The 12,531-nt window shown below is 37.7% G+C and overlaps 1 protein-coding gene across 1 annotated transcript; it reads right to left on the bottom strand.

Moving 5' to 3' along the window:
* Positions 1–449: 449 nt before the first annotated feature.
* Positions 450–850, bottom strand: LOC132357648 (ATP synthase subunit g, mitochondrial-like). The gene has a single exon (XM_059911291.1). It carries the CDS (start codon positions 848–850, stop codon positions 539–541), a length of 312 nt encoding a protein of 103 aa, XP_059767274.1. The 3' UTR covers positions 450–538.
* Positions 851–12,531: the final 11,681 nt, after the last annotated feature.

Consider the following 12,531-nt stretch of genomic DNA (forward strand, 5'->3'; position numbering starts at 1 on the left):
TTTTACTGCCCTAAATATCCTTCTTTCCACCTATTCATCCCTCCCTCCCCCTAACCTCTGGCAATCACTCATCTTTTTACCGTCTCCATGGTTTTGCCTTTTCCAGAATGTCATATAGTTGGAATTAGAATGCTAAAACATATTGAATGTAGCCTTTTCAGATAGGCTCCTTTCACTTAGTAATACGCATTTAAAATTTCTTATTTCTTTTAAATCCAAATTCATTTATTATAAGTAGAAGTAAACATCTGACTCTTTGTAGTGTGATTGTGCTGAAACATTTAGTTGAAATATATTTTATATTATAAATTACTTTCCTCTTATTTCTCCTTTAGATCACAGGATATTATGTAGATTTTAAAAACTTACTGTGAAGTTGGATTATATTACCCTTGAATTTCATCTCAGTAGAGCACAGAGGATGATATAAAATATTTCTCCTTTTTTTTTTTTTTGACACATTGCCTTATTTTATTCAAATAGCAGTCTGCTCACACATGGTCCAAGAATACCCAAATAATAAAGCAAAGATTGGTCTTCAAACACCATAGCCAATGATGCCACGCTTGCCTATGATCTCGCCAACATAAAACCACATCCACACCTCAGTGGCCACCAAGCCATTCAGTAGAGCTTCCTTAACTGTGAGCTGTTTGAAGCTACCAGTTTGAGCACTATTGATAATTTTTTTCAAGCTCTGAATAGCTGTAGGGATCGCAGCAGAGGTTGGAGGAACCAGCTTAACCTTGGTGTAGTGCCAAAATGTGGCCAATCGAGGCTTCGAGTAAGTCACAGCAGCGTTGAACAGCGCTGGGGCCTTCTCCGCGAGGTTATGGACAAACTGGGCCATGGTTCTAGGACGGAAAGCCCGTCACCCTGACTGGCCAGCAGAATCTCCTTCTTTTCTTAATTTTTTCATTTTATTTAAAAATTTTCCAGCTTTATTGAGATATGATTGACAAATAAAAATTATATATGTTTAGGTTGTACAACATGATTTTCTTTAAGGCATACAATGTGATGTGAACCTAAAAAAGTTGAACTCATAGAACCAGATTAGAATGGTGATTGACAGAGGCTGGGGTGGAAGAAATGAGGAGATGTTGGTCAAAGGATAAAAACTTTCAGTTATAAGATGAATAAATTCTGTGGCTGTGATGTACAGCATGGTGATTATGGTTAATAATACTGTATTGTATAGTTGAGATTTGCAAAGAGAATGGATCATAAGTGTTCTCACTACACACACACCCAAAAATGGTAACTATGTGAGGTAATGGATGTGTTAATTAACTTGATTGTGATAATCATCCACAATGTATACATATATAAAATCATCACATTACAAAATATTTCTTTAAAAATGGAGCATTCTTCAAAATATTTAAAAATGAATTACTGTATGATCCAGCAATTCCACATCTGGGTATGTACCCAGAAGAATTGAAAGGGTCTCAAAGGGATATGTGTATACCTATGTTCATAGCAGCATTACTCACAATAGCCAAAAGGTGGATGCAACCCAAGTGTCCATTGACAGATGAATGAATAAGCAAAATGTGATATATATAATATCACACACACACACACACACACACACACACACACATGTATATAGTGAAATATTATTCAACCTTAAAAAGGAAGGAAATTCTGACATATGATTCAATATGGATGAAACTTGAGGATATTAAGTAAGTGAAATAAGCCAGTCACAAAAAGACAAATACTGTATGATTCCACTTATATAGGTACCTAGAGTAGTCAAATTCATAGAGACAGAAAGTAGAATGATGGTTGCCCGGAGCTTGGGGGAGGAGGAATGAGGAGTAATTGTTTAATGGGTACGGAGTTTCAGTTTTGTCAGATGAAAAGAATCCTGGAGATTGGTTTCACAACAATGTGAATGTACTTAACATTACTGAACTGTGCACTTACAAATGGTTGAGATGGTACATTTTATGTTATGTGTATTTTACCACACACGAACAAACAAATAAACAAACCTGGGTGGAAGGGCATTGAGTATGATAGAGTTGAGATCCACTGCTCTGCAGGCTTGAAGGAGGGGCATGGTCTATAGTCTACTTGACCCCACTTTCCTATTCCCAGCAGGTTACACATCCTCCAGTGTGGAGACAAGGAACAGTGAAAGAGAAAGTCATTTCTTTATATGACCACCAATGGTAAGTTGATTGAGCTCATTGTGTAATTTTTCACTGAGCATTCATCCTATTGTCAAAAGACTCGGTGTGGCCAGGTGATGATCCCAACAGCCCTGCTGATGAAGGAATCACCTCCAAGCAGCTCCCCTGGGGGACTCAGCACAGCTGCTATCTGACTCTCAGCTGGGCGTCTCCCACCACATCCACATTCACCACTTTTCTGTGAGCACCTCTGCTCCAAGTGAGCAGTATCCTAGCCATTCTGCAGCCTGTCTCTGGGACCTGTTGGCACAGGAGGTACCCATCTTTCCATAAGCTTCAGAAAGTGAAAACTGGGAATTTGAATGGTCAGGCATTTTTTAAGAGATACTGTCTCTTGCACTTCCCATCTCTCCCCAGTACCTTAGGAGGCAGAGCAATATGACCAATGATAAAGATATCAGCTCCCACTTGTAGACCTACCCAAATATTGACTAGTTTCCTCAATATTGAGGGAGTAACCAAGAGTGACCCCCCTCCTGTTCTTTCTCAGGAAGGTGAGGTGAAGGGATAATCTCCCTTTAGGAATACAGGAGGAACACAGGAATACATGAACACTGATCCAGGAATAGTGCTCAAGGTTTGTAATCATATTTCCATTTGCAGATGGACCCTAGGCATACCTCCAAGAGGACTGCTCTCTTCCCTCTCAGTATCCCTAGTTTTTCTCTTTATGGAAAATGCCAGGTGGCATGGAATCTTTGAGCCAAAAACTAAGCCTTTTTTAAATCCAGTCTGGGAAAATTTGTCTTTGTTCCAAATTAGGCTTGATTTCAGCTACATGTCTACTTTATTCTAAAATCTCTATAGAAGGAAAAGGTCTCAAACAGTCCCTCATGCCACTCGGTCACACAAGCCTCATCAACAGTGTTTTCTTGCAGATCTGCACCCTCCTAGTTATACTACTTCATCCTGTTTGCGCCTACTCTTGCTAGGGGCTGCCTGAATTTCACGCCCCCTACCCGCGCTACACACACACTCATATCTTGGCTTTCACAGCTTCAGCTCCAGTTCATTGTTTAGACTAACCATTAGTCTGATCTTGCTTTAGACTTCGGTTTCCTGCACTGATTCATTCATTCATTTAGTCACACAAAAACATCCTTGGGGTTGGATGGGCTTTCCTCTAGGCTGGACAATCTAGAATACCTTAGCTGCAGCAGTTCTGATTCGCATGTCTTTCTTCCTGCCCCCGGGAGCAGCAAAGTTAGGCATGTACTTCTCACGAGGAAGGTGTAAGCACAAGAATGAGTGAGCCAAATCCAGCAAGCACTTTTTAAGACTCTATCACATTTGCTAATCCCATTGGCCAAAGCATGTCATCGTGACTAAACCCAGGGGGAAGGAATTATGTCCCAGCTCTGTTGGAAGGGACTGCAGAGTTATATGACAAAAGGTATAGATACAGGTAAAAGTGGAGAATTGGGGTCACTAATAGAATCTTTTGCACAACTACACCCACATATCTGCCCAAACCACACTTCAGTTTGCCATGCCTTTTGGATGTTATTAAAGGTGACTTTCTCTGAGTAACTTTTCTCTTAATTTGCATTTAGGCTGCTCAAATTCAGTTTGTTCACCTCACAGTCGTGTTCACATCTTTGTCCTATATAGTGAAATGCCAAAATATAGTAGAAGCATATTTTTAATCTTGTAAAGTTGTTTTAGGACTAGAAAGCAGCTTGTGGAAATATAATAATTAGAGACAAATGATTATTAAAGGCTATTCTAGATCTGAATTTAAAAAATTACTTTATGTGCTATTTGATCAGTAGATGGCCTTTTGCCCAAGTCTACACCTTTGAATCAGGTTTGAGAATACGAACAACCCCAGGACACTCAAGGGGATGTAAAAATTTGAATGATGGGGCTCCCCATGCATTCTTTCATTGGGTGGTGATGAAAGAACTGGTAGTTCTGAGATGGTATAAGCGGTTGACATGAACTCGAAGTCTTATCTCTTGCAGGCTGATTCAAGGAAGTTCACAGAGCACCTCTGTACTAATGCTCTTGGTGGGTTGGCATGAGATATTTTTGTGTTACAAAGGTAGTGGTAGAACCAAGTATGATCTTAGGACAGTATGGTATGATGGAAAGATCGCTGAATTGGCAGCTTGGAACTCTGAATTCTAGACCCCGATAAGCCACGACGTTAGCTACGTACACTTGGATGAGTCTCTTAACCTCCCTGAATCTTAGCTTTCTCATTTGCAAATATAGAATGGTACTAGATATTCTTAAGGTTTTGCCTAGCTCTAAGATTCTATCATCCTAACAAGTATTACATATCTAACAATTGGAATCCTTTCCAATTGGTCCTAAGCATATCATAGTTGCTAAAAGGAAATCTAGGGATTTGCCAGAGTTTTATCCCCCTATTTATTAATTATGTATGATGAAAAGATAACCTGTACCATAAATAATGTCCTCAGTCCTGTTGTATCTTGAAGCTAGACAGGAGTATATAACTTACTTAATACAAACTTGTCTTAACTACTAGAAAAACAGCTCAAAATGTATGCCCTACTGATAATGGGTTAGCATTATCATATTCATATGTAAAGAATCCTTTTTCCAAATGCATGCTGTAAATGATATAATGAAGGCCTTGCTAATGAATGGTGACTGAGGTGTCTTTCACCACCTCAAGAACTGATTTTAGGCAAACAATGATGGCTTCTTTTTCAAATCCCCAGTGTTGTTATTTTAGTTACAAACAGAAAGGGATTGCAAAGATATTGTGATTGATTTGTTGGCAAGTTTACAGCCTGTCAGTGATTTATCAGGTTTATATGGCTCCCTGTGAATTTCAGCAGCTAGAGTTATCCACTTATTATTTTCCAGTGCATTAGGTTGGTGGTATGATAGGCTGTCTTCAGATGTGTGTTATATCTTCCATCCACTTCTTACTACCATTAGTGAGTTAGATGTTTTTAGATTATCATTACTGCCACTTGAGCTCTTGGAATCCACACATTCACTCAGTAGTTCAGGGGAGCTCTATTACCAGAAACCAAATGTTTTGGACACCTGGGAATAAACAGTCATTATGAAAAAAATTAATTTTTCCCACATTACTCTATAAACAAAGGAGATAATGTCAGAGCACTTGGTACATTGTAAAACACTATGCAAAAGCATGTTACAATTCTCTTTTTATTTTTCATCTTTTTTTGTTGTTGTTCAGAATGGTAAAATTAACAAAATCTTTGTTTGTCCGTACATGACTATTAGCTACTCTAGTTTTCACTACCAGTCTGATGGCTCTACATGCCATCTTTAACTAAAACACTGAAGTTGCCATATTTACTCTTTGGGCCTCACAACACGTCTCTCCTTCTGTATTTAGTCTCTTTGTATGTGTGCATGTCTATAAATAAGTAAAAGCTTCACAATGCAAAAGAGCCACCATTCCCTGATTAAAGCCCTTTTTGTCTTTTTTGTCCTTTAATTAAAATCTCACTCTAATCAAATACATTGAGTTTTAAGTCAATTTTTTCTTGTCTCTTAAATTTTAAATGACCAAGAGATATATCTGTGGAAACACTTTTTAAATTTAGTTCTCTTATAAGTGCCAATCCCAGTATGACTCCATAGTCTTGCATTCAGGCTTAGAAAATTGTTTAATGTTACATTATGGAGTCCTCATTCTCTGTTTGATAAAATCCTTCCATGTTTATCCCTCTAAGATGCTGCTCTAAAATCACTCCTAGCTTCTGATGTTTCTTTAAATTTCTAAGGAGATACTGTATCATAGAAACGTGCTATGTTACCCAGCTCCTTTTTTTTTCTATCAAATCTATGTTAGGGAAAATCCACTTCTACATCTAACACCCTCAATGCTTCTATTACAGCATAAGCAAAATTGATGTCCTAATTTATGCCCATCAGCTTAGACTAGGCTTTCTCAGCCTCAGTGCTATATACATTTTAAGCCAAATAATACTTTGCTATGAGGGCTGACCTGCGCCTTATAGAATGTTCAGCAGCCTCCCAGGCCTCCACCCATTAGATGTTAGTATCATCTCCTCCAAATTGTGACAACCAAAAATGTCTCCAAATGTCCCTGGGTCGGGGTCGGGGGGCAACATTGCCCCTAATTGAGAACCACTGGCTTAGGTATATCAGTCAGGCTATTCCTCAGCTCAATTTTTATATTTTTAAAGGTGGAAGCTTTGATTTGCTCAATTTAACCTGTAATGTGTGATCATCCTCTGTTACTAAGACTGCAGGAGCTATTCTACTGCCTGGAGCAAACTGTTCATCTGCAGTAGAGACCATCTACTTACACAGGCTTACTGTGTGCTATTTTTGCTATTACATGCTACTTATACATTTTCTCATTTAGTTCTTCTGTTTCACATATGAAGAAAACAAGGCAGGAAACCTAATTTCCTGGAAACGTTTTATCCAGATTCTAGAGAAAGCAAATATTCTAGTCTTTTAAAACCCCTAAACTGTTTTTTCTTTCTTTGTTATGCTCATTTTGTGACTTTGAGCAACTTATTAAACCTCCAAATGCTTTAATTTTTGTCAATAGTGTTAGTTATTATCATTATTACCTATATAAACTATAACTTAAGAAAAAAATTATTCTTTGGCTTAGAATTCTACTTGAAACCTCCCTCAAAAGGAACTTTGGAGTTTTCATGTAGCTTGTTGACTTGCTATAATACTAGAGTTCCTTTTGTTTTCCCTCTCCTTGAAACTGCTGACATACTGGACACATAGATACTCAATAAATCCTTGCCAACTGACTGCAGAAACAACCATGAGTAAATACAAATTGATTATCTATAGAAATTCAACATATTTTCCCCAAGGATATTAACAATTCTTGATATTCCACTGTTGATGATCCACTGTGAGTATTTGTGTGTTTTGACATATTCTAGTAGCTTATTTCTTTAAATCAGAGGGCTCCTATCAGCACTTTTTCCCAAAGTTCTGGGCTATCAGCAGTAGCTATTACTCACTTAGACCTCAATAGACATTAATTTAAAAATCTGAGACAACTTGCAGACAAAGGGGAAAGAGGGAGAACTCAGTCATCAATTTAGTTATGTGGAGCTGGCCTTAAGAAACTGAACTTCATCTTGAACCCTTCTGTCTTCACTTTCTCAGGCTGCTGTACATGGTCTGTTGCCTCAGAATAATGATTAATCGCCTTCTGAAGGCTCCTGACGTGCGGTCGGAGGCAAATGAGGTATTACTATGTCACCAGAAGAGTGAATGGACGGTCACAGGAAGGCAAACAATGGCCAGCAGTATTGGTTACTACTTAATAATTGATAAATGGGATCGAGTGTTTTCTTTTCTCTGAAAGATGAAGGGTGAGGTTACTACAAGGCATTGGCAGGAAAGGTAAACATTAGGAAGAAAGGTACTGGAAACTTAGGACTGATTTAGGCAGGAAATGAGTTTAGCTACAGTAACATCCACTTTTGACAGCGCCTGCACAGCATGTGCCTGGCACAGCACCTGGAGAGGAAAAACATTTTGAGTACATTTCTTTGAGGGAAAATAAGGAGTATTAGATTGCACCCTCAAAGGCAGATCTGGAATCCATCTCCTCAGGGCTTAATATGTGAATGCTTTTGGTTTGGACTGTATCCGAGTTTTAACCTGGTTCCATATTGATTATTAAGTGTTATTTTCTGTCTAAAGAAGCTACTTTTTAGAACTGCATTGTTAACTCTGTATTTCCAGATTTGGGCAATATTCATTAAGAAGAACTACGGGCCTTTTGTCTTCAAGTCAATTAATGTTGTCCCTTAACACTGCCAAGAATAAACCATGCAAAGCTAATTGAGATACTGTTCTCTCTTCTAGCACAGACAAGCAGAAGTTTATAGGGTCATTGCTAATTATTAGAGAAATGCGAATCAAAACTATAAGGACGCATCACCTCACTTCGGTCAGAATGGCCATCACCAAAAAGTCTACAAACAACAAATGCTGGAGAGGGTGTGGAGAAAAAGGAACACTCCTACACTGTTGGTGGGAATGTAAATTGGTGCAGCCACTATGGAGAACAGTATGGAGGTTACTTTAAAAACTAAAAATAGAGTTACCATATGATCCTGCAACCCCACTCCTGGGCATATATCCAGAAAAGATGAAAACTCTAATTTGAAAAGATACATGCACCCCAATGTTCATTGCAGCACTATTTACAACAGCCAAGACATGGAAGCAACCTAAATGTCCATCAACAGATGAATGGATAAAGAAGATATAGTGTATATGTATACAATGGGATATTACTCAGCCAAAAAAACAGAATGAAATAATGCCATTTGCAGCCACATGGATGGACCTAGAGATTATCATACCAAGTGAAGTAAGCCAGACAGAGAAAGACAAATATCATATGATATCGCCTATATGTGGAATCTGAAAAAAATGATACAAATGAATTTATTTACAAAACATAGACCCACAGACATAGAAAACAAATTTATGGTCACCAAAGGGGAAGGGGGGAGGGATAAATTAGGAGGATGGGATTAACATATACACACTACTATATATAAAATAGATAACCAACAAGGACCTACTGTATAGCACAGGGAACTATACTCAATATTTTGTAATAACCTATAAGGGAAAAGAATCTGAAAAATAATATATATACATTAAAAAGAAAATGAAAGTTATTCTCTCTTTCATATTATAGTAAAGAGATAGGCCAAGTCTCATTTCCAGTAGCTCTCCCTTGAGTGAATACAGTTATAAACAGGAAACATGAGCCCAAGCACCCATTGGATGAAGAACAGTCAAGCTTTCTGGTAAAGAGATGCTCACAGACATGTATTCATGTTAAAAGCAGTTGTTTATGAAGACACCTTTTTCAATTACCTTGTAAATTAATGTTTAAAATCCTTGCAAGAAACACCATATGCTAGTTAAAGCATCTCCTTAGGTGGCTAAAGAAGTCATCCCTGAAAATAAAGCCAGCATTCGTTAAGTCAAGAAACATTACTGTCAAATGCAAATTCCAAGGTTAATCTACAGGACAATCATACTCATGTAAAATTTTGTTATCTGTAAAATGAGAGAACTTTAAAAGATAAAATATAGAATGTTGAGCACATGGAACCAGAAGTGGTACTCAATTACTTCAGAATTATTTTTCCTTCCCCCCAAATATATAATGTTTCATGTATTTATATATACATAAAACTTCTGAAGTTGTTTCTGGAACTTAAATATTTGCTACAGCATCTTATAGTTAATTAATGTTTATTTCTTTGTTTGATAGTTTTAATTAAGAAATGTGGGCTGTTCTTTAGTAACTAATAGATGCATAATGTCTATATTGATTTAAGTTTCAGTAAAGGATTTGGAAGTTAGTCTATGTGATCCTAAAACAGAAATGCTTTAAGGTAAATTTCGAAAGCAGCTGTTCCCAATGCACTGGGGTTCTCAACTGTAAGTTAGGGATGATCACGTAATGTGTTGGATGAAAAATGTGTTTGTATAGATTAGAGCAATGGAAGGAATGTTGTGTCAAGAAGATGAACACATTGACTAAGTGCTTTGGGATCACTATTAGAAGCAGGGACAGGCAGCATTTGTAGAGGGCATGCAGTGTGACATTAGGCTTTACAGGTTTTATAATTAGAAGATAATATCAACATATATTCTCTCGTGGATTTATCCATTCCCCATTAGTATTTGGCAGGGATTTCCTAAACAAAATGGAAAACAATGAAATTTGTAGTCGGTGTTCCCAGACCCTCATTTTTTTCATGGTTTTTTTCTTCATCCTATGAATGTATGTGGTTGGGCTTTCTTACCTAATTTCTTCTCTCATTCCAGCCCTTCCATCCCCACACTGCCCCCCTCCAAAAAAAGAAAACTTAAAGTATTCATACTGCAAAAAGCAGGCCATCTAAACATGATACAGATGCCTACACTAGGCTGCCTAGACAATAAGCTGGCTGGAATCTGGGAGAGTCCATCTTTCTCCTGAATGGGGGACAGTGCTCAAGCTCAGCTTCCAATGGCACTGACAGCTTCCTGTCCACACTTATCCTCCTCCTCTCACAGAGGATTATAACATCTCAAGGGCTCCACAGGCCCCAGGTACTGAGGTAGTTAGCATCCTAAATCCAGATTCCTGGCTCCATAAATAGCATCTTTATTCCACTCAATGACAAGGTGAGATGGTGATCTCACACTTGCTCTATAAGAAGAGACACCCAAGAGTAAAATGTTCTCTTCATTGGAGTCAAACTCAAGCCAGGTCCAGAAAATGCTCCCCAGTGGATGATGGACAGATCAGGGGACCATGATCATCTCTGATAGCTGACTTTAGCCTTGTGAGTATTCTCTTTCCTCATTGATACCTACTCCTTAACCCAATATTTTTTTGACTTGTGAAAGTTGTCCTTAAACCGTCGTACAACAGGTTGGCAATCCTGAAAAGAATCACCTGGTTCAACAGCTTTCTTATTTATTCTTTATTCATTCATAATTATGGCACCACAATATTATATTTGAAGCATCATTTCTAAGTGTGCAATGAAAGATATTTTTCACATTTGAAAGATATTTTAGTATCAAGTAACATATGAGAGGGCAAGTATTTAAAATTTTTTTATTACGAAAAGTTTTCTGGGGATTCTAAACTCAAACTACGTAAGTGGTCATCTACTGTGTGAGGCTGACCCTGGAAAAGCTTTATTTGGATATTAAGAAACGGAAGAATAGGTATTAGATAGAGTAAACGTCCTTAAAGAAAGGGCATTGAAAACTTTAACATGGAGTAAGAAGCTAATGGTGTCTCTCTTTCTCTCTCTCTCTCCACACCTCCCCCCTCCCTTCCTACTTTCTTACAAGTACTAAGCAAATATTTATTTATTATATCCTTCCTTCCTACCTTCCTTCATCATGTTCTCTCTTCTCTGGAATATAAGCTTCACAGGAGCAGTATCCCTGTTGGACTGGTATACTCATTGCCAGAACAGTGCCTGTCACACAGTGGGCACTCAATTAAAATGTCTTCAATGAATGAGCATGTACCATGTGCCACTAGAGATACAAGAATGGACCATACTTACACAATCTCAGCTTTTACAGATTTTACAGTCCAGTAGGAAAGAAGGACAAAATAATATGATGATTTTTTTTACCAGAGGAGAAGTAGATGATACTATGACTTTTTGTCAAGTGTGTGACACATTGTCCTAGGTACTGAGTTATCATTTGGTGATCTAGTGTAGATATCAGGGAAGTTTCCCATAAAAACTGACATTTATGTTGAGACATGAAGGATAAGTAAGAGTTGAACAGATGAAATGAAAGGTATTCCAGGCAAGGGAACAGCATGTTGGAAGCTCAGAGGTGAGAGCACTGGAAAATTCAAAGAAGTGATAAAAGTTCGAGAGAGCTGGAAAATAGTGGGTGAGAGGGAAACGGCCAGAAATAAAGTAGTGGCTGATCTTCATAAAAGAGCTGGGACATTATATTAAAGGTAGTAGGGAAGTCTTAGAGGGTTTTAAGAGAGGATGACACTATCTGATGTGTGTTTTAGACTTATCTAGCCATGGTGTTCAGAATGATTTGGAAGGAAGTAAGATTGTAAGAAGGATGTCCTTTAGGAAGCAGGATAAGTTGAGATGAAGATGATAGGGGCTTTAATTAGTGCAGTGGAAATGGGAATACAGAGATTTTCAAACCTTGCTGCACATTAGAATCACCTGGAAATTTTAGAAAATCCTGATGCCCAGGGCATATCTGAGACAAATTAAATTAGAAGCTCTGGAGGTGGGACCTAGGCATCACTATTTTTTTTCACTTTTAAAAACATTTATTGAGTTATGGTTGATGTACAATAAACTGCATATATTTAAAGTACACAATTTTATCAGTTTTAACATATGTATATACCCATGAAACCATCAATTAAATATATATATGTGTATATATATCTATATCTATATCTATAACCCCTAAAAGTTTCTTCATACTCCACCGCTTTGTAATCCATCTGTCCTGCTCTTCCCACCTCTCCAAATCTCTATTATATATTAGTTTTTGCTTTCTGTCACTATATACTAGTTTTCATTTTCTAGAATTTTATATAACTGGAATCATACAGTATGTGCTCTGTTTCTGTCTGGCTCCTTTCAGTCAGAATAATGATTTTGAGATTCATCCATGTTGTTGCATATATTACAAGTACATCCCTTTTTATTGCTGAGTAGTATTCCATTGTATGGATACACCACCATTTGTTTATCAGTTCATATGTTGATGGTTGAGTTGCTTCCAGTTTGGGGCTATTTCAAATAAAGCTGCTATGGATGTATGGTACAAG

This window comes from Balaenoptera ricei, chromosome X (genome assembly GCF_028023285.1).
Source record: "Balaenoptera ricei isolate mBalRic1 chromosome X, mBalRic1.hap2, whole genome shotgun sequence".
Taxonomy (NCBI): domain Eukaryota; kingdom Metazoa; phylum Chordata; class Mammalia; order Artiodactyla; family Balaenopteridae; genus Balaenoptera; species Balaenoptera ricei.

Excerpts from the sequence above, each read along its gene's own strand:
- LOC132357648 (XM_059911291.1), bottom strand. The coding sequence starts at position 850 with ATGGCCCAGTTTGTCCATAACCTCGCGGAGAAGGCCCCAGCGCTGTTC.